General features: G+C 48.9%; 2 protein-coding genes across 3 annotated transcripts in view; both read right to left on the bottom strand.

The window, feature by feature from the left end:
* The window catches only part of LOC125950718 (uncharacterized), a 1,376-nt gene extending 291 nt beyond the window's left edge, over positions 1-1,085 (bottom strand). Inside the window, exons 1-2 of one of the 2 annotated variants that reach the window (XM_049678950.1) lie at positions 917-1,085; positions 1-863 (exon numbers count right to left, since the gene is read on the bottom strand). The exon at positions 1-863 is cut by the window's left edge and continues 291 nt beyond it. In XM_049678950.1, coding sequence (XP_049534907.1) covers positions 1-862 — 862 coding nt within the window. In that variant the 5' untranslated portion in view covers position 863; positions 917-1,085. The remainder of the gene's footprint in view (positions 864-916) is intronic. The other variant, XM_049678952.1, reaches the window with a different exon arrangement.
* Positions 1-20,967, bottom strand: part of LOC125950738 (calmodulin) — a 228,753-nt gene that overhangs the window by 1,583 nt on the left and 206,203 nt on the right. The window lies entirely within an intron of this gene.

Below are 20,967 nucleotides of genomic sequence, written 5' to 3'. Positions count from 1 at the left end.
GTACTAACAGTATCGCTTTCCGGATGAGAATATCTTTTTCTTCGTCAACTGGTGAATCTTGAGAGCTCACCTCGCCACAGGTAAGATCTACGATTGGAATATCATCGTTGGATGTAAGATCGATCGTTGATATACCATCATCCGATGGAAGATTGGTGATTTCCCGGCCATCAATATGCGAATTGCTGGGTTCTTCTGGAGGAAGAACAGGAGGAGCATCAGTTTGAACGGCGTTATCCGTTCTTTCCGTGCTTTTGGCTGCTGGATGGCAGGTTTCTGAATCTTCTGACTGATTTATGATCTCAATCACGGGGCTATCTGCTTGCCCAATAACCGGAGTATATGTTTGCACAGCAACACTACAGTTTTGGGATGGAAGAGGGGCCTCTGTTGCTACATCTTTCATTGGCGACTCTTGTTTTATCGCATTTTCCGGAAACCAGACCATCGGTCGAACATTCTCTATCGCGGCCACGGTTATCCGCTGTTGTTCGATCGCCATGGAGTTCGATAACCAGATAGACCGTAAGGAAACCATCTCGTCCAGCTTATGACAGCAAAATCCGCAAATCACGGCGTCGGGGTCGGCCTCGAACGTAATCATAACCGAGCAGAGCAGCCGCAGGATTATCAGTCTTTGTGGGTCGATGGCGAGCTCTCCCGTGCTGGTGAAACAGGTTTCCCATTCGTCCCTCAGACTTCCACAGAGACGACAAAGTCGGACTGCGGGATCTGCGATTTCCGAGCGTATTTCCACTTCCGATTTTACGAACTCTTCCGTCCAGCATTCCGATTGTATCCGATATTCTGCCGTATAGCAAAGTTCGCCTTGAGAAACCGTCAACGGATCGATTTCCACCATCCTGGAAGAAGGAAAACGTGAGCTAGAAAAACGGAAGTGGTTCTTCCCGGATACCTTTTCTTTTGCCGGAGCGGTTTCGGATGGGTCCTTACGAGTCACTCGGCTGCGGCCGCAGATTTCGGCGCTATCTTCAGTTGGCTGCGAGTTAGTTGATTGCTTTCCGCTGCTTGTAAAAGGATTTAAAATCCTTTTTCGTTGTTTCGGAATCCGGATTTTGCCACTTTTTTTGTTGTTGTTTTGGGAATGCTGCTGCTGGGCCATTTTGTTGCTGCTGGGGCATTTTGTTGCTGCTGGGACATTTTTTCTGCTGCTGGGACATTTTGCTGCTGCTGGGGCAGTCCGGCGGAGCTTTTAGCTAATCGATAAGTTCAAGTTTAAAAAATTCAACGAAAGAAAATTAACCGAAATCCTCTTGTAGCTTTTATTAATGAAACAATTAAGAGTTGCCTGCGTTAGCGAGGCATTTTTTCAATAAATTGTGCCAAATTCTCGATCTCTCTTTTTTCCATTTTTCGTCTCGATGGCTCAAAAAACTCGAATTCAATAAGGCTAGGTAGAAGGCAGGAACGTACGTACTCTGCAACGAGCCGGACCCTGGACCAAATGGACGATGAACTAGCCAAGCCAATTATGGACCTAGTAGCACTACAAGAAAAACGCTGGCCGAAGTCCGATATCTTCGGGTTCAAGGCTATTTATGAAAGGTTATGCACCCTACGCTCCAATATCAGAAGGACCTGTACTAAGGCCGCCTCCTCAGGGCTGTCAACCAATGCCCTAAGTTGGAAAAGTTTAAAGTCGTCGAGAACCCTTTACCTACTTATGGTCAAGCACCAACAATGAAACACAAGAAAAACTCAGAAGAATATTTGGCCCCGTGTGTGAGGAGGGACGATGGAGAAGCCGATACAACGTGGAGTTATACGCGTTGTATGACGATCTCACTGTCGCGCAGCGCATGAGAGTCGCCCGGCTTCGGTGGGCTGGGCATGTCCTGAGAATGGCAGACGACGACCCAGCTCGTAAAGTCTTCTTAGGCCTTCCGGATGGACAGAGAAGGCGTGGTAGGCCCAAATCGAGATGGAGCGACGGTATCGACATTGACGCCAGAATAGCAGGACTACCGACTTGAAGGACGACGGCGCTCGATCGCGAGCGGTGAAGGAATTTTCTGTAGCAGGCCAAGACCGCTCGTCGGGTGTAGCGCCGGATAAGTAAGTAAGTAGTAACCCGAGATTTCCTTCGACACCAAATTCTAAACGGGTCCGTTCAAGACCGTGTGTGTTATTAAAATTTTGCACACATATTTCCCTTGAAAATATGGTAGAAATTGGTAGCATGCATGAACCAAATCGTTTATGATGCTGGAAGAAGTAGTTCTACTACTAGTGAGATAGTGAAGATCTTCGAGGAGTTTTGCCAAGGATTTTGACCCGCATCTCGTAAGTAATACACTGCATTGTATGTTTTCTAGTCATTCTATTCTGAATGGGAGTTCCTCGTTTTCGGCAAATTAGCGAGTGTTTTCGGTTCCGCTTTAAAATTGTTCTACAAAAATCACCTCTTCCTCATCCGTATATGGACTGAGCGCTTTCAGTCTTGACGATCTCCTGGCTGCTTTTCCTCCTCGAAGGGCCTTAAATTCTTTCTTATAATTCATGCTGTACCGCACGTACTCCTTGACCTCTCATTAATCTGCCGAGTTTTGGCTTCCTGCAGTGTTATGATTGCTACAAATTGGTAGCGAGGAGGGGCATGAGACAACATTGTAATGGCTTGTAATTTGTGGTCATGCACAGCTTCCGTAGAATATATTAGCTGTGTACGAATATTAACCCAGACAAATGGAATTTCTTTTCTATTTTTACGTATCGTGTCTAAAATAATAATTTTTATTCAATTCTTCGGCCATTTCATATGAAGTAAAAAAGTTGTCGCATGTTACATTTCTTTCGCATGGTCCTTCCGTCACATCCAAAGTAATAAGCCGTCCTAAGGGAGGAGTGTTTGAATCACATAAAACACAAAATTGGATGCCATATTGTAGCATTTTCATTGATAATAAGATACATAGGTGCGAAACCCGATTACTAATTTGTTATAACTGGTAATGAGACATATGTACACAGACGATTCTCGTTGAAGGCTGACCGTAGACTCATTTTGTTCTTTTCTATAGATCACTTTTACAGTTATCACTAAACACTAAACACTTAACAGTAAAACTAATTAAAATCTAGCCGTATACACTCCCTACCAAAAACAAACCAACATTTTTTATCACTCTATGTGAATAGAACAGCAGGGTCATCTGAAAAGTTCAATGTAATCTCATTTTGAAAAAAAAAAAATGGCTAACAGACGTAAATATTTTATCAGCAATGATCGAGATCGCGCAATCGAACGACACATCGAATTAATGCACACTCCCTACAGCTACCGTACAGTCCACTTCTACCAGCCACCAACCTCAGCACCAGTTGCAGCTGACTCACGTGCGTCCATTACACTTCCTACAATCCGAGCACTTCGGAAGAGAGGAGCTTCCATGGCCGCGAGGGTTTCCGCTGCTTACACACAAAGTCTTCACAGGCGCAGGTTGGTTGGTTGGCCCCTCCGCGAGGGGTTTTACGTTTGTTTAGCTCCCTTCTGGCTTCAGGCTTCGTTGGTCGCTCTACAGCTTCTTGCTCACCTGTTCGAGCACTTCCCAGGCGCGTCTATTTCCTCCGGGTGTATATATATTTTTTTTTATCAAACGTTCCGTTGCACACACCAGAGAGCCACTAGAGAGAGAGAGCCCGGGAGTGCGGATAGTGCAGCATAACGAGGCGGATGGGGTGCGGTACCGCATCACCTATCGATCGCTCAATTCCATCGCACCATCACACGTTGGAATGATGATTCTTCGTTAACGGGAACACCCGGTCCATGCCCGGTACCGGGTTACTACACCAGCGTCAGCGATCTAGAGAGAAGAGAGCGAGCGAAGGAACAATTTCAAAAATTAATTGGGTTTTCGGGAAAATCATCGCTTCACCAACCTCACCCCCCTTCCCCATCCTCTCCACTCCACCGTTTTGTCGCATCGAGCTACGCTAATGATTAATGTTGCTTAACGTTTCTACGAGCTGGTCCGATAACTGGGAGACGAAGCTTTGTTTTTCCATTCAACCGCTTTTCCCTCACTTTGCTTAGCCGGTTTGGTCGTGACCATTTTGCGTACTCGGGCTACTCACCTTTGGATGCTGTTGTGGCCGTGTTTCGATAGCCAACAGTTGTCGGTGCTGGTGATTTACTGTCTTGTTGACCAGCTTTTCCTTCCTTTTCTCGGAGGCTTAATTAGCAGACGCGGTAGCACGGTGTCAAGAGTAATAACCGGAGGGTTTGCGCAAAGATCTATTACATGACGTTTCACCCACCTTTCAGTCTAATTTGTAAGAGCATCGAGAGTAGATTAGAATGCCAAATTATGTTCATTTGGGAACTGCACTTCTAGGATTCTGTTATCTACTACACCCTCCGTGGTATACTGAGTCATACCACGAAGCACTCTCTGTCCGGCTAGCGGTTTGTGCGCGTGGTGTGTGGTAATTGTAGATTGTTCTGACGATCTTTTGCTTTCCCCCCGCCGAACAGCTGCTTCGTTCCACTGACCACAGCCCCGGGGCGTTATGAGGAATAGAGCGATCCACGGCGAGGTACCGTTTGGCGAAAAAGATATTTATTTCTGCGCGTTCTTATCTAAACGAGTGGTTCTCGCCGAATGGCACACGGCTGATGGGTAACAGTACCGCACACGGCGGGGTTGCGGCGCTAATCGACCACCAGGATCTCCAGGCCACCGGCACAACCAACCAGTGCTGCAGTAATCCAGCGAAAATAGAAAGCAGAGTCATTAGACGTTGTTCTCTTCATTTGGCAGCTAGAAGATGATACTCGATCTAGCCTCCCCATCCCGCCCGCCCGGCCTCCGGCGGGGGCTCCCAACAGGTGAGCATTAAGCAAGACAAACGCCAGGAAGAAGAAGGAAAAAAAGCACACCCAAAAAATCCGAATTACAATTTGCCATCCTCATGCATATATGCGATGGTCGCGCTCGGCGGCGATCGTCGTCGCCATCGTCGTCTTGGTCGTGGGGTCGCGAGCGTACACCGCGGACGACGCCACTATCGCCGTATCATCGGCACTAATTGCGTTGCCGTGAAATCGATGCGGTCGTCGTTCGACTGCGTGCGGATAACGAACCTTACGGTTTTAACCCCCGGCGTGCGCGCGTGCCCGTGAGGCTTTTATGCTTTTGGGGCTTTTCCCGGTGCGTCTTCTCGTCTACGTTGTCGTCGTTCGATCTCGCTCGTGAGTTCTCGGGTGGGAGGAAAGGACGGTAGTGGTCTGCCGGGCGTATCGGAACCGCACAGGCACAGAACTACTTAAGCATCGCCACTAGCTTATCTGTTAAGCGCGATTTGGCATTACATTAGAGACCGGACAAAGTCCGAACCCATTAGCTCGCATTTGGAATGGATGTCTTCCGGTCGTGGAGTGCGAGCGGGCGTTTGGCCACTTTTCATTCGCATTTTCACGCCACTGCAATGTTATGTGATTGCCACAGCGTGTGACATCGTACAAAAAAAAACGGCAGCGAACTTTGCGCCCGTCGACGAACCATCGTTGGAGGTTGGTTGCATAATACCGAATTGATGTAACCGAAATGTGTCAAGGTCCACCCCGGGAGTTCACCATTCTGTCGGGAGACGACCGGAAAAAAGGGGAGTTTCCGTCATTCGCCCAAAAAGTGCTGGGAGATTACGCGCGAGTTCGCTGGCCATATGGAGACCAACAAACGGCACGTGGCCTCGAAAGACACAACAAAAAAAACCTTTGGCTACCTTTCTGTGTCACGCGCGTCGGTTGTGGTTAATGTTTTGGGTTTTCTTCGTTCGCCGGAATGAGCGCTCAACGTTCCGTCGTCGTTGGTCGGTTGCGTGCGCCATTCGAATGGTTGGTTGCTGCCGGTGCCGCTGCCGGTCATGGTGTGAAGAATGTCGTTTTTGGAATGAAATTGCGGACACGATATGCGCATTACGTGCCTTCGAGACGGCGCTTCAATATTGCGTCGACAGTCCGGCCGAAGACATGCGGCGGCAGGAAGAAACAAAACAGAATACCAAAGGAAAAGGGCCAACCCAGGTACCCAGGTCGAGCCGCATGCCCGCCGGCATGGTGGTGCTCGTGGAAGAAAAGAAAGCTGGCCAGTGACGACCATCGATCGATGAGGAACCGGGAAGCCGTTTTCATTATGCTCCCGGAGAGCGACATTTCTCGCTCGGATCGGAGCACCGAATGCACCAGGAACGGGTTCCCAGCAGATAGTTGCTTTGTTGCAGCTGACTGGTGCTATCTCATGGTGTATGCAAATCGAATGCGCCTCGCGCCGAGGAGGAGGAGGATCTAGTTGAAAACCGGATGAACTACGATCGGCGTGCCCGATAATTGAACCACCTCTCGACTGATGATCGAACAGGCTGGCATCCGATCGATGGTGCCAGCCGATCAGTCCGGCACCACCACCACCCGCCAGCTCTTATGTTGCAACAGCAAGGAGGAGTTGATTGAGCGCGTTCGATGCTCCTTGTTGGCCACGCGAAACGTGTAAAATATATGTACGGCCGATTGAGCTTACGCGTAATTGCTAAAAATTGGCCGCGAGAGTCGGTCCGGCTCGGTGGGCCGGCCCGGTCGGCCAGTCGGCCATCATTAATCTGAATTTTTTCGGAAATAATTTCCGTCCGCAAGGTTGGGAGCGCAGCGTAATCGAATTGCTTACTTTTCGGCGGAATGGTGAGGGCTAAAGTAAAGCAGGTCAGTACCATTGCACGGCGTTGGCATCGGCACCGGCACCGGCATCGGCACCGGCAGCTGGGTCCGGATGTGGCTTCTAATGATTTAGCACCGCCACACCAGTCCACCGACCGTTCCGCCTGGAGCTGGTGGTGGTAGATCTGATTTCGTTCCGGCGGATGGCGGATGGCGGTGCTGTGGCCAGGTGAGGTCATCGTGCCCGTCCTGACCCCCCGGAACAGAGGCTGACCTCCGTACATGCCAGGGAACTCCCGGGGGGTTGCTCCTTTTCTTTATAAGAATTCTTCTCGTTCGGGTTCGTCGCTTCTCGCTACTCGTTTTTCGTTGACAGAGATGAATCAAAACATTGTGGCCATTTGATCACTGCTGCTGTGGCCGTGCTCTTACATCAGCTCCAATCAGCTCGGCGTAAGGCGCCCCAACTAGTGGCACACAAACGCACAAACACACACACTCACATTGCTTACTTTCGTGCCGCTTGAGGGGAGCTACTGCTGCTGCTGGCTGGCTGGATGGATGGACACGTCTTACTCTCACCTCACCGTTCGCCGTAATTTCTCTCATCTCTTCTCAGCTGCGATCGTCTCGGCGATCGCTCACGGTGCCGGCAGCTCAGGTGCCCGATCTCAATCTTCAACGAACTGTTCCCGTGAACGGAACGCTACCACGATCACCATTTTGGTACAGGTTCCGCGCGCGCGCGTGGAGCCAACCACAACCACAACAACAACAGCGCGTGCTTTTGTCCCCTTCGCTGTGGCCGCACTCTCCGGTCCGAGTCCGGGTTCGATCGGTTTGTGACGACGACGAAGGTGTTTACTGTGATCCGCAGCACCTGACTCCGGCTACTGCTGGCAACTGTAGCAGTGATTTCGAATTGTGTTTACCGCATGCCACCGCATACTACCGCCCTTTGCTAGTGCTCCATTTGCATCCGGTTGCATCTCGATAAACCGTGAGGCCGTGATAAACCGCGCGCGCTCCCGTGTGTGTGTGTAAGCTCTCTGGTGCGCGATCGCGAACAAGTGCAATGACTCCAGTGCATCACGCGGAGTTTCCAGCTGGTAAACAATAAGCGAGACAGTGTGCACACGCGGGTTTTGGTTTGTGTGTTTGAGGCTGTGCTGTACGACGACAATTGAAACCAGACCAGCAACAACAACTACGGTTGGGTTTAGGGTTGTGTTGGATAGTGCGATTTCCCCCCGGCCCGGGCATACAATGTGCAGCATCGTGGCGACACGAAATGGTCTCTGCAGCGACTCAAATGAGTGACACAAAAGTGTGATCCGCCACACCGTTAACGCTAAAACAGCGCCACTAAACGCTCGCTAATTGGTGCGGTAGAACATATCCGAACATCGTTCGTCATCAAACGGAGAGCATTTCGAGAGCCAAAGACACGAGGTAAGCTTTCCACGATCGATCGAGATCGATCACTTTGCATACATAGCACTCCCAGCCGAGAAACCCGATGTCCGATTAACCCACATCGGGGGTCCCCTAATCGGCCACTTTTATGTCTTCAAAACTCGACAAATTTTCCGTTTTACACAACTGGCGTTTATTGGCCGTTCGTTTCGTGCGTTCGATCTCGAACAATATATTGCACACAGCAACTCCCTGGCCACCACCATAAACGCTAAGATGCGGGGATGCCAAGGAATTGTCCGGAGATTCTGGTCCGATTGGTACCCCCAGAGGGGGCCTCAGAATACCCTACGGGCGCGCATTTCATTTTGCATTTTACCGCCACAATTTGTTTGAAAGTTTGTTCCACCGCTAAGCACGGGCCTCCACGTGATCGGATCACGCTCGATCTAATTGAATTGCAGATCGTCGTCAGCAGCAGGCAGGCAGCAGCAGCAGCAGCAGCAAGTGGCCATAAACAAACCAAGTCAGTCGCGATCCACTCTGAAGCTGCAAATCTCTGCTGCCGCTGCTTTGTCGGGGAAGTTGTCAGAAGGAATTTCGCTTTCGTTTTGTCTCGATGTTACGATCTGATTGCGCTGGCCATCGGGAATCCCTCCGGCCTGCTGTGCGCCTCGTTTGCCTATCGGCTCATCGCGGCGCACGCTCTGCCCTCGAGGCCCCGAAGGGATTTTCGCGCTTTACGCGCGATGCCGGCCCCCTTTTCACCAGATCCAGACAGCCGCAACGGCCGCAGTAGTTCGCAAGTTCCCATCCGGAAACGCCATTCCCCCGGCCCCTTCTCCCCGAGTATGCGCGTGACGCTTGCGTGAAAAACGGTTTCGGTCGCAACTGGCCGAAGCGCTGCAGGTTTCACTTCTGGGCAACGCTGCTGGCGTTGGCGAGACACTCCAAAACGCCCATAAACGCCTCTGGCTGGCTCGCTGGCTGGTTGGTTGGCCAGGGCCAGGGCGAGGTTCTGCTCTGGAAGCTTGAAATGCTTGCGGACACGACACGACAACGAAAATCAAGAGAAGCAGAAAAAAACAATATGAAAGAGGGAGAAAAAAACAGAAAAGAAAAGAGAATTGAAATCGTTCCGCGATCGCACGCGCGCCCCAGTCCGAATCCGTCAAACTGTTCGAAACCTGACAGTTCCCGGACCAGGGGCCCGGACCAGAGTCTGGGTTGGTTTTTGGGCCCCTGGTCTGCTGGTCTGGCCAGCCAGCCAGCCTGCCAGCCAGTTTGCCTGCCGGACGGCTTTCACGAAACTTAAACCCTCGTCGAAACCTCGCACCGCGAACCGCGCGTCCCATCGATGATCTATCGGCCACACGGCTCTCGGGACGGACTCTCGCCGGCTGGATGGCGCGTTTGATCGCAATTAGTTACAGCCGTTTCCGAAACATTAAAGAGTGAAACATGAGCTGGAGCCCAAAAAACTATAGAAAGCAAAGGAAGCCAACCCGAAAGACCGGGACCGGGGTGGACCGGGCAATCGATAGGAAAGTGTCGAAATTCTTGCGTCGATGCCGTGGTGGTGGTGGCGAATAATTTCAGCATACAGCCGAGGGGCCATATTAACCGGAAGTGATTCGTTGCACCTGTCAACGGGGCAAAGAAAAACGAAAAACAAAACAAAAGGAAGGAAACGCGTCCCCCCCCCCCCCCCCCCGAGGGGAGTGAAATGAGTAGAGAAAAGACAGACGCTGCTGCACGCTGGCCGGGAGGAATTATGCGAATGCAGTCGCGTACACCGATGGTGACGGTTTCCAACCGACGGATTCCACGGGGTATTCATTACAAGAAAAACCAAAACGGAAATCGATCGAATCGTTACGAAACGATTGCATCGGGAAAAGGTGAACCTTTGCAGGGCGCTTATGTTGGTATTTTTTTGCGCTGGCAGCCAGGTTAACCTTCAAATCCCGGTCAGGTCAGGGTGCTGGGGCTGCGGCGGATGCGGGGTCGATCTCTACACTTTCCTTTACACCTTTTCGCGTACGCGCCAATGTTTGCCATCGAAAACCATAAAGTGCGATGTTCGAAAGCCTTCTGCAATCTGTACACCGGCGTGTACTACAAACACGTTACCCGCGGTGGCAATGCTTTCGGAATGGTGATGGGGAAGGTGTGAACGCCTTCTTCCTCTGCCACGCCAGTGACCTGCCGGTGGTGCCCGATGATCTCACCTTCCGCTCCGGTTGACCGATCAATCCGGGTGGAAGATTTCGCTGGGAAAAACATCGCGCACACACACACGCGCGATATCGCGTTCCGATCGTGATCGTTGAACGATGATCCATTAGCCACACAGCACACCAGAACAGGGCCAGGGCAGGGGTGGTTAGAACAGTTTTCGGGTTTGAAAAAGGTTGAGAACCATCACCGAGCGAGCGAACAGGAAATCCGATAAATTAGCTGAAGAAAAGCGGCGCTTCATCGAGAGAGTGCGTGTGCTCTTTTTTCCGTTTTCCACTTCTACTACTGGAAAGCAGCGAACGTGTGGCGAGCATCACAAAGAATCGAATGGAGTAATGAAGAAACAACGAAATCGTTCTGTACCGTTCGTAATGCCGCCTCTGGCCAGTAAAAAGGGGGGCGCGCGCTGCCCGGTGTCGACGATAATCGATTTTCCAAACCCAACCGACCGGGGTCCGGTGGGTGCTAAAAACAGAAGATTCATTACGCGGACTTCACTCTCCTCGTCTCGGATATGGATCCCGGATGGTTGGTGTGAAGTGTTTCGATAGCGAGGTGGAGATGCCGCCTAACTGTTTTCGCGTACCGCGCACACACCCGGGGGATGGAGAGGCTGGGAAAATGGTAAAACATGGGCGATCGCGAGAATCAATCCGCACGAGATCGAATTGTTCTTGAGGGGATGCATCCACTTGAAAGGCCAAGAACAAACAGATCGTCGAGGGTTTATTTGCGGCACGGCGCATCCCAAAACCGAGCGTAACGGATCGGGGCTTTGGGTAGGGGTGTTAATTCGTTAATAGTGTTTGGCCTCAATATCCTTCTAAATAGCTTTGCATCAAAGTAGCCAGCGGCTTCCTTGGTTCTTGATGCAATAGGCTCTTCAAAATGTTAAACATCTTCTTTCGCTTGTGTTTGTGCAAATCGATGCTTGCCTCTTGAAATACGCTTCGAACATAACTCATATCAGCGCATTACAGCGGAACATTACACCTGTTTCTGGGCCCGTACTCTGTACTCTGGCAGCTTTTTACAAGCTGCTCCCGGTTGGAAAAAAACAAGCAAAGCATGAAGTTGTTCACAAGCATTCCCAAAACATCGTCGTCGATTGTAACACACCACGCTCTGCTGTCAGCTGCCAGCGTGGTTACAACGGGAAAAGAAGGGAAGGACAAGGGTGGGTTGCTGGCCATTTCCATCCTACCATCTAACACCCATAATGATGCGCAACTTTGCACGTTTAACGATCTTACTAACCAGATTCGGACCATTAAGCTCCGGTTTACAAGATTAACGGAATGAGGCTCGAATCGTGTGCCTGTGTGTGCGTGCGTGTGTGTTTGTGTTGGACCACAGCACTGGCGCACGGTCCGGAAATTGCATTTCCTTTTTTCCATCAAGGCGTCATCGTGTTTGTTGAGTGATGATGAGCGATGCTCCTATTGTAAAGGAACACCTCCAATCGCCGGTGGCGGTGGCGACGACGGTGGAGGATGTTTAACAGATGTTAACCGGTTGATGAGCGATAGTTCCGGTTTATCATGCGTCATATCGGCTCGCGATCGTGTTTGCTGGTACAATTGGGCAGCACAAATAGAGCAGCGGCCCCCGCTCGAGTTGCAGGATGTCGATGAACTTTCGCGTTTTAATCCGATCGAAACGTTGATTTGAAGGCCCTCCCCCCCATATTGACGTTGACGACATTCCTCAAAATGTGACGAGCGACGGTGGGCATACACTTTCTACTGGCAGCAACGCTTTCAGGGGTTAAATAGTAAATCCGACGGTTGTCATCGTTGTTTGTTTTATTTGGTTTGGTGTTTTTTTTTTGGAGAAGGGAACCGAAAAATGCATCCCCCCAGTACGCATTCGTTTCGGGTGGAACTGGCTTACATCATCAACGTGCTGCTCGTGCGTTTACGCCGCCAAACTTTCGTTTATCAACTCGCACGATAACGATCGTGACCGAGCCTACCGGAGGCACCATTAATCATTCTCATAACATCGCTCATAAGCGACGTCTCGTCTTCACCAGAGATGCGTGTGTGCGTTTGTGCAAAATGCTTACATCCTACGTCACTTCAAACGGAGCTACTAACAAGCAGAACACCAGAAAAAGGTGATTAGCGAAACGAAAATATGCCGTGTGAAATGTATGCAGTAGATGAGAGGTTTTTTTCTTCATATTTTTGCGAGAAAAACCCACACACGACAGTGTATCAAACGACAAATGTCCGTTATCCCCAGCAGGATAATGGCTTCAGGAGGTGAATATCTTGGCAGACGTCCCTTCCTGGAACCCGGTCCCGGTAAAGCGGTACAGTTAGCGGCACATGGAAAAAAGCCCATAAATGAGATGCAGCATGGAGCCGGGTCAAGCCGCAGTGTTTACCGTTCATCATGTTTGATGGTTTTGTTCGTAGCGAAAATACTCTTTTGATTAATGGCTGCAATGGCTGTGGCGATTGTAGTGGCCCACAAACGGAACCGCGGGAAACTGATAGCAACCCCCCGACTGGTCACTGGCACGTCATGCCATACCTTCACCTAGCTTGGTTCTTCTAATGATCCGCTTTCGCTCGTACCCTATCCCTTCCTAATCGCTTCGCACCTCTAGAAGACTCTCCAGGTTTTCCAACGCTGATCTCCGCCAGGGTGTCTCTGGTGAGTTCGATAAGAAATGGGCGCTTCAATTACACTAATCGCTAATCGGCGGCATTGTGTAGTGTTTACATTTCTCACCTGCTGTTTCTTGGTTTTCCTTGTTGCTGCTGCTGCTGCGGCGGCGCAATAGATGATCGCGGATAACGGAAGTTCCGAAATAGGTTAACCAAATGAAAATGCAATCCGGCCGAAAAATGATGTCGATTGAGCGACCGGGAGCCTCTTCATTGTTCCCCTTCCTCCGTCAGCCTGTCGATCGTTATGCAAATGTATAGGATTGCCCCGTTTCGATGGGTGTGCGATCGCGAGCGAGCTTAAGGGTTTCTTTCCTTCTCCGTCCCCCCTAAAAAAAAAGGAACCGGTAAGATGGTGCCACCATCCCTTGTGCCACTTTGCTTCCTCGGACGGCCACGGAAAGAGGCGAGAAGGTGCGCACCTTAATCATCATCGCTCATCTCTCCTCCACTCTGTTCTCCCTCCCTTCCCTTCGTGTGGCGAATAGCGATCATAAAGCGATCTTAAAACCGATCAAATGCAATCGATTGAAGTGCTGTTTGGCTCCCTGGCCTGGCTTCCCGCGCCATGACTGATGATTTTTGGGCTTTTTGTGTGCCAGATGAGTGCGACTGTTGTTGTTGTTGATCGAAAATTGTGTTAGCGCCCCTCGACCGAATATCGGACGTGGTGTGGCATGCATCCGGGAAATGGCGAACTCCACTCCTGATGCCACACACGTTCGTCGGTTGTTGTTTGTTCTGTTCGAGGCACCTTACATCCCGCGAGGAAGTAACAGGAATTGCTGTTTTTCGCTTCTTTTTCCTCTCCATTTTCCAGCCAAACTCAGGAAAGTGATTAAAAGAGGGGGCTTTTTGCAAGTTTTCTGTCTAAATCGTCGGTATGATCGTCCAGCAAAGTACGGCGCGCGCGCGGCAGGTTCGCACCGGGAGGGAAGTAGGTCAAACAATTTACTTAAAGGCTGGCGAGTGCCGACAGGCAATCAACCAGACGACTCCGACATCGGGGGTCGAAAATAGACGCATCGATTGGGACCGAATTGTTCGTTTTTGTCGTTGATTATGGCGAAAATGAATCATCACGGCACCGGGAGGTCTCTTGAAGATGAAGTTGTTAAAATGGGTCCGTTTGGCATTTTGAGTTCACTTGAAGCAGGGCCTTTCTTGTCGATGTGAGACCAATGTTGGTATTGTTACGGAAAAATGTGGTTCTGTGGCCAATACCATGACCAAAGGAAACCGCCAATGGTCGGGTATCTCGTAATAATAGTTCGAAACGCAGGCAAAGTTTCTATTGGTCACCAGCAGCTTGGGAGCCTTTTTGGCTGATAAGCAGGTTGCTGGTCGTGGTCGTGCTGGTTGCTGGCGAGGAAAAGTGCGTTAATCAAATTTCTTTCACCTACTTCCTAGTGTAGGTGCGTTCGGTGTGGCCGGTGAACGCAAATCATTATTGTAACATACGGTGCGTAAACTAGTTATGATTTACTCCCTGTTTTGGGCGTGATAATGAGGAGCAACGGAGTCGAACTCAATGCCAGGCATTCGGTAGCATGGTAGACGACGATAAACTCATATTGTGCGTGGTTGAAGGTGAGGAAAATTACTATCATTGAGGTGGCCATTGTTGCCACAACCGTATTTGGTGAAATTACCGCGATGCAGTGGCAGGAAGCCGGTTCTGTATTGCTGCTTTACATTATTTGAATAGTTCGAAGAGAACATTGAACTTAATTTAAGTTTAAAGAGTGATAGTATTGATAAATAAACTCGCTCATACTATTTGGAATATTAATTATTTTTCTTCGATTCTTTTGCTATAAATTTAATTTAAATAAATCTGTTTTTTTAATCAGAAGAACAATTACATTAATTAAAATATTAACCATCGTACACTACTGCCTTTTCCCATCATTCAAACAGATTTCATATTCCGTATCGAAAAAACTCCTCATCTTTTGAAGCAATCCAATCAATCAATTTCGATATCCTCAAAAGCCGAGAGGACCACTGTCCTATAAAATCGTTGTACATGAAATCGAACGAATAGTAGTTAGAAAAGGCAGATATGGAGATCTGGGGAATATGGCGGTTGGGATAACATTTCCCATCCGACATTTTGTAAATTGGTTTTGAGCGATTTTACAACAAATAGTCGTCGAGCGTTATCATATTGAAAAATAAGTTTATCATATCCGTTAACCCATTCTAGCCGGTTTCTAGCTAAGGCTCGCTTCAAACGGATCAATTGTTGTCGATAATGCTCTCCAGTTTGACTAGTTTCGAGAAGTTTGCAGTGCACGACACTCTACAAATTTTCATTTTCCAATTTTTGTTTCCAACGTCAAATATCCGCTTCCAAACGTATAAAACCAGTTTTCGCATGATTTTTGTGTCGAAGCATGTTCAACATAAGCTTCAACCAACAAGCGAGAACTTTTAGCAAATGTTTTCTTCATACGAAGGAAGGCTTTTAATCTTCCACGCAAAAAGGACTTTCCAGGCACAACAATCAAGATTTTGAGCTGTAGAAAAAAATATGTTATAGTTAACATTATGAGTAGTCACTTATTGCGTTGTTAATGCATTTGCTTGTACTTTAAAACGACATCATAAAAAGGACTGAGAATCTTAACTTAAATAAGAATTTTGAGTAATAATCGAAAAAAGATCCTTAATCCAAATAGAACAGGAAGCCATATGCATGTTTCCGACTAATTCATAATCCGCGACCATATACGCAACGCCCATCGGCCGCAAATCGTATGATCAGCGACCCATCCATTAGAGGCGCGCCAATTACGCACCGCCCCACCGCTGGGAAAGCGCCGATGGCACAAATATCAGGAACCACCCTAGCCCACCCAAAAGTGGCAATATGCGATAAAATCTGTCTTATCGTGCCGTAAGCAATTACGCTCTGGGCATGCATGGGCCTAGGAGGCAGCGCGGTGAGCAGTTATCGCGCTCAGCGTCTCCGCTTGATGGTTTTCGTGATGATCGGGTGTTTGCTAAATTTTGCTGCTAATTTGTCGGAGAAATGCAATCATGGTATCCACCCCCCCAGTTGGTTGGAGTTGGTTTTTCTTTTGTTTGGCGCCGAGTTTGTTTGAGATGCTAATGTTGCCACTTCCGAGGAGGAACGGCGATGCCGGCAGTGCGTGAGCCGAAACCGATGATAAGGGAAGCATGTGGTGCGTTGCCACACCGACTTCCCTGAGATTGGTCTCACACACTGGCATGCATTTGCATGTTTACGTTCACTTGTTTCGGGCCACTTGGCGTAAGCATTCCGGGCAGTCTAGTGCGGTAAAGGAATTCACGATTAAAAGTTGTGAAGATTCTTTCGTTAAAGATATTAATGCATTCGAAAGCAGCAACCCACGCGCTGGGGGGGCTGATCGCAAGAATTTAGAGGAATAATATCAAGTGAAAAGTGATCCTCCCTCCGAGACAACCCTTGTTTGTGTCGCGATTTCACATACTCAACGAGTCATCGAGCTCGAGTCTTCCGATGCGTGCGATTTCAATAAACAGCACGATGGTGCGAGCGTCACGGTGATGAGTTATGGGTGACTATTAATCTCTGTCTTACCTTGATTTCCTCGATGTTCTCCGCGAAAAAAATAAACCGCCCTCAAATCGCGCAAGACCTGCTCATCATGCTGCATTTATGCTGCATGCCACTGTGCCACAGCCGCACCCGACTCCACTGGAATGTGAGTTAAGCGCAATTGCGGCTCGCAACACAATAGAATGGAGCAGCAAATTTCTCTGCAGGAATTATGCAGCCCGGTGTGCATTAGCATGTGCATCGGGAGTGCCGCCGGTCCGAACGGTGGAAGTCCAACGATTAACCATTGATGCATCGCCTTTCACTGGCCCTTTTTTTCTCACTTGCGATTTCCTTCTCCGACCTAGAGGCGTGTACCCCTTGCCTGCCTTCCTCCATGATACCGCGAGCAGATGTTGTTGCGCGGACTCTGTCAAGCACCGCTTTGTGCACCGAAGAGTGTGCAGAGCACCGGCAATTCCAATGTGTGATCGTGATAGAGGTGGTGTGCGAAGAATGGCTTCCAATCTTCTTCATTTCTCCTAGTCACCCTGAAATCGGTGTCAATCCGGCGCGACGCTTACGAAAAGAGAAAATCGCTTCATCAATGACGGCATAAGGTTCATGATCGAGCAACAGGTTTGGAGTCATTACAAAACATACTCCCGCCGAAGCGTAAGCGACCGTTCCGTTAGATTCCATCGAACATCATCATCCTCATTCCAATTGTTGTGTAAAAAGGGTGCCAGCTACTCTCCCCCAAGTTCCGTTCGGTCGTACCCTTGACCGGTGCGTGCTGCAGTGTACGGTGCTTTTGGAACGCAGGAATACTGTCTACACATTCCCTTCTCACTCTTCAACCTGTTTTGTGATGCTCCACAGTCCGCGAGGGACCATCCTCCTTGCAATATAAACCGGGTATCGCCATCGTCGCTTCGAGTGCCAGCAGCAAGAAATCCTGTTCTTCCGGGCGAAGATATGGGCTGGACGATGCGACATTCTTCGTATAATCGTTTCCACCGGTGAAAGGGGATGATCATAAACGCGGAATGGGAGAGCTTTTCATTGAAAATTAGTTCAATCGGTCAACGGCGCGAGATTGCGTTGCTTTTTTTTTATTAGATCACGAGGTGCTGGTGGAAGCTCCTGAGAGGAACTGGAACCGGGTGGGAAATTCTGGTTTCTGTCTGTCGTGTTGTTTACTCGATCGCTCCATGTTCTGCCACTTACGTAAGGCTGCAAGAAGAAGCGGATTAAACAACATTTTTACGTGTTTTTTGCGATTGGACGAGATTTGCTTCGCGTTATGCTTTACAGTTGTATTCTACTCGTTATTATTGGCAAAAACACTCAATTTGTCGTAAGACGGAGAAGTCATATGTTGTGTGTTTTAATGTGTTTGCAGTTCTTATATTATAGTAGGTTTTCAAAGGTACGGTAAATACCGGTAAAATCATAATTATATTATGCTTTTCGCTCGTTTAAATGCTCAAAGTAAACGAATTAAACATTTTCATTCAATGAACGGTTGGATTGAACGCAAAGAAAAATACAATCCGGATCTAAAAGTGGAAAGGAAGTGGACAAATTTTCTAGCCTATATAAAATACAACAGTTGAGGTTTGCTGAGAAATCATTTTTATACAAAGCAATTGTCGATGATCGTTTCAGGATGTGTTTAAATTACGTTAAAATTTTGTATTTAAAATGATGTTAATAAGTCATTCCAATGACATTCCAAAAACATTAAAAGTTCCAATCGAAAATGTTATGCACTTCAGCTCTTGCACAACGATTTTAAATTGTATGGCCTCTATTTTCATGTCAAACATTTTCAATTGTGTTTTTTCTTCTAATGCCTTCATGGATAGAAGATTATATAATCAACAACAAATATTTCATTCGCATATCATTATTCTTATCATATCATCGATAGTATCTGTAGTATTCAATGATGCTTGAAAGAATTCATACTCATACAAAGAATGGTTAGTTTATGAAAATGCATCTTACAACAATAATCATTTGCAACGACGAACAACAAATTTAACCTGCTATTTGTTGAGGCTTTCCATGTTGCTTCTTCCGTTTCGCTGTTCGGTGATGGTTAAACCACTAGTCAAAATAAAATGGACATGGTCAAAATATCTGTTACTGCAAGAAATTGACACTATCCATAATCGCCATGCCATGTAGGTTCAGGTCTTCAGCAAATCTTTCGCAATGGAAAATGAACATCAAACAGAGCGGATGGATTCCGTTACGAACCCACCGTCCCACAACAAACAAACGGGTGCTCCATGCACCCAAACCCAAAACCCATTCGCACTGTTGAATTTTCGTGTATCAGCAGATAGCATCATAATCATTGCCACTGACCTAAACGGTCGCCAGACACAACCAGTGGCCAACCGGCCCGGGCGCGTCAGACTTTACGCGTCAAAGCGGTTAAACAATCCGAAAGCCAAGACGTTCACCGCCACCACCATACCGTGAGTGAAATTGTGTAATATGCGCGCGCTTCTCGTCCAAGCGTCGCACCTGTCGCGAACACACAAACACACACTCCGACCATCCCTGTCCCTGTCAACGCTCCTCACGGAACCGGACCGCCAGTGCGCGCGCGGATGGCGTAAATTCGCGTTGCAACACGCGCCCATCGGGTGCTGCATCGGGCTTCGGATCTGTAGCAACCCCACCCCATGACCTCTTCTGGACTGAAAGTGCGAGAACGCGTGGCGAAGTTGATGCAATCTGTCTGTTGATTGTAAGTGACGGAGGGAAGGAGGGATAACGTCGATCCGTGACGAGCGGTGAATTATGTATGGGCGCACTGCGTAAGCGTACGCCAAGTGCAAGCAAGCAAAAGGTTTACTCCAGAAGCGTGGCGCTTGCTTGGTGCAGGCTCTTACTAACCTACTGGCAGGCTTTCGGCCAGAGCCATCCCATCGTCCCAGAATCCCGCCATGCTGCCTAGCCGGTCAGTACCGGGCAGTGTCATAAAAGCTTTATGAATAAGTCAGTATCAATTAGCAGCGCGGAGGAAGCAGTGATGCACACGAGAAGGTATTAGACCTCACCAAGATATCCCGCTAAGGCGAACGCACCGCTATGAGCTTGTGCTCACGGTTCCAGATGAGCTGCTTACTGCTGCTCCTATCCCGCCGCTAAGCAGTTGATTCGTCGGAAAACCGTTGTCCGTCGGTGCCGTGCTTCTCCGGTGCTCCTATCACTATCCTGCTGACCTTGGGCGCTGTGTGAGCGCACTCGTCGGTTGCCGTTAGCGTTGGCCGAATGTCATGAAAATTTAAATTGGAAAGCCGGTGGCGAGCGCAATGCGTAGCCAAATTTTCCCCCCCAATGTCTGCATTACGCAAGAAGCTTTCTTTTCTGCTTCCGCACGTGCCCAGTTCGGTCATCTACTAGGCCAGGCCAGGCCAAGCCGGGCCAGGTGCCTTTATAGTGCCTAACAGGCGTCTCTATGGTGTCCAACCGTTTTCGTTGGCCGGTTGATCGGTGTTGGTTACACAAATTATTTTCCCGTTGATAGCCATGGAAATCCGCTTGCTTTGCTGGTTGCTGGCTAGCGGCAACAACCTGGCGCGTTTGGTAACGACGGTATCAATGTAACGCAGTCCTCCAGATCGCTCGCCTCATAAATAATGACGTTTTTCGTCGAAACGAAGAGGGAAATGTGCCATAAAAGATCACGTTTTATGCTTGGCTGACTGGTAGGCAACATCTCTCTCTCCATCAGTAGCACCAGTAGTAGGAGATCGGATTAGTCCTCGACACGTCGTCTACTGCTCACGCTCGATTACCGTGGTTCAGTTCAGAATGGGGTGAAAGCAGCGGACAATCGAATGCAATCAGCGCCCAGGTGCCGTCTTCTCCAGCCGTGTGTATTGTCTACCGCTAGTGCGGGGTTACATTGAAATGGTGGCTTTACATTGATGCACTTGGCGTCGTTTATTGCTTTCGCCGTGTATGGGAGGAGGTAAAATGACATGCGCACGATCAGTTCAGCTAGTGAGTGGAGGCGCAGATGTGGTCTATGGATTGTCATCTGACGGTGGGAGGGGTGCTCGTTATGTCTGTACCTTACAGTACAGGTGTGGTTGTTGTTCATTGGCCTTTTACTCCCACATTTCATGTTAACACAATGCCGCCGGTTCCAAGGCCGCCATACGAACAGCATCAACAGTCTCTGAGTCTTCTGAGTGAGAACCGGGCACGGGCTTGTATGCGATCAACGTGATCACAACAGATCGAACACTGCGGTGTAGGTCCAAAGTGAAACTTTGGAATCCTCTTTTCTCTCCAGATTGAGACCCGTAGCCAAGCCATACGTCGACACACAAAGACTAGATGTGGGACTTTCGTTTTCCTATTCACTCCACCGCGTC

This window comes from Anopheles darlingi, chromosome 2 (assembly GCF_943734745.1).
Source record: "Anopheles darlingi chromosome 2, idAnoDarlMG_H_01, whole genome shotgun sequence".
In the NCBI taxonomy this organism is placed as follows: Eukaryota; Metazoa; Arthropoda; class Insecta; order Diptera; family Culicidae; genus Anopheles; species Anopheles darlingi.
This window is presented reverse-complemented; position numbering and strand designations above follow the sequence as displayed.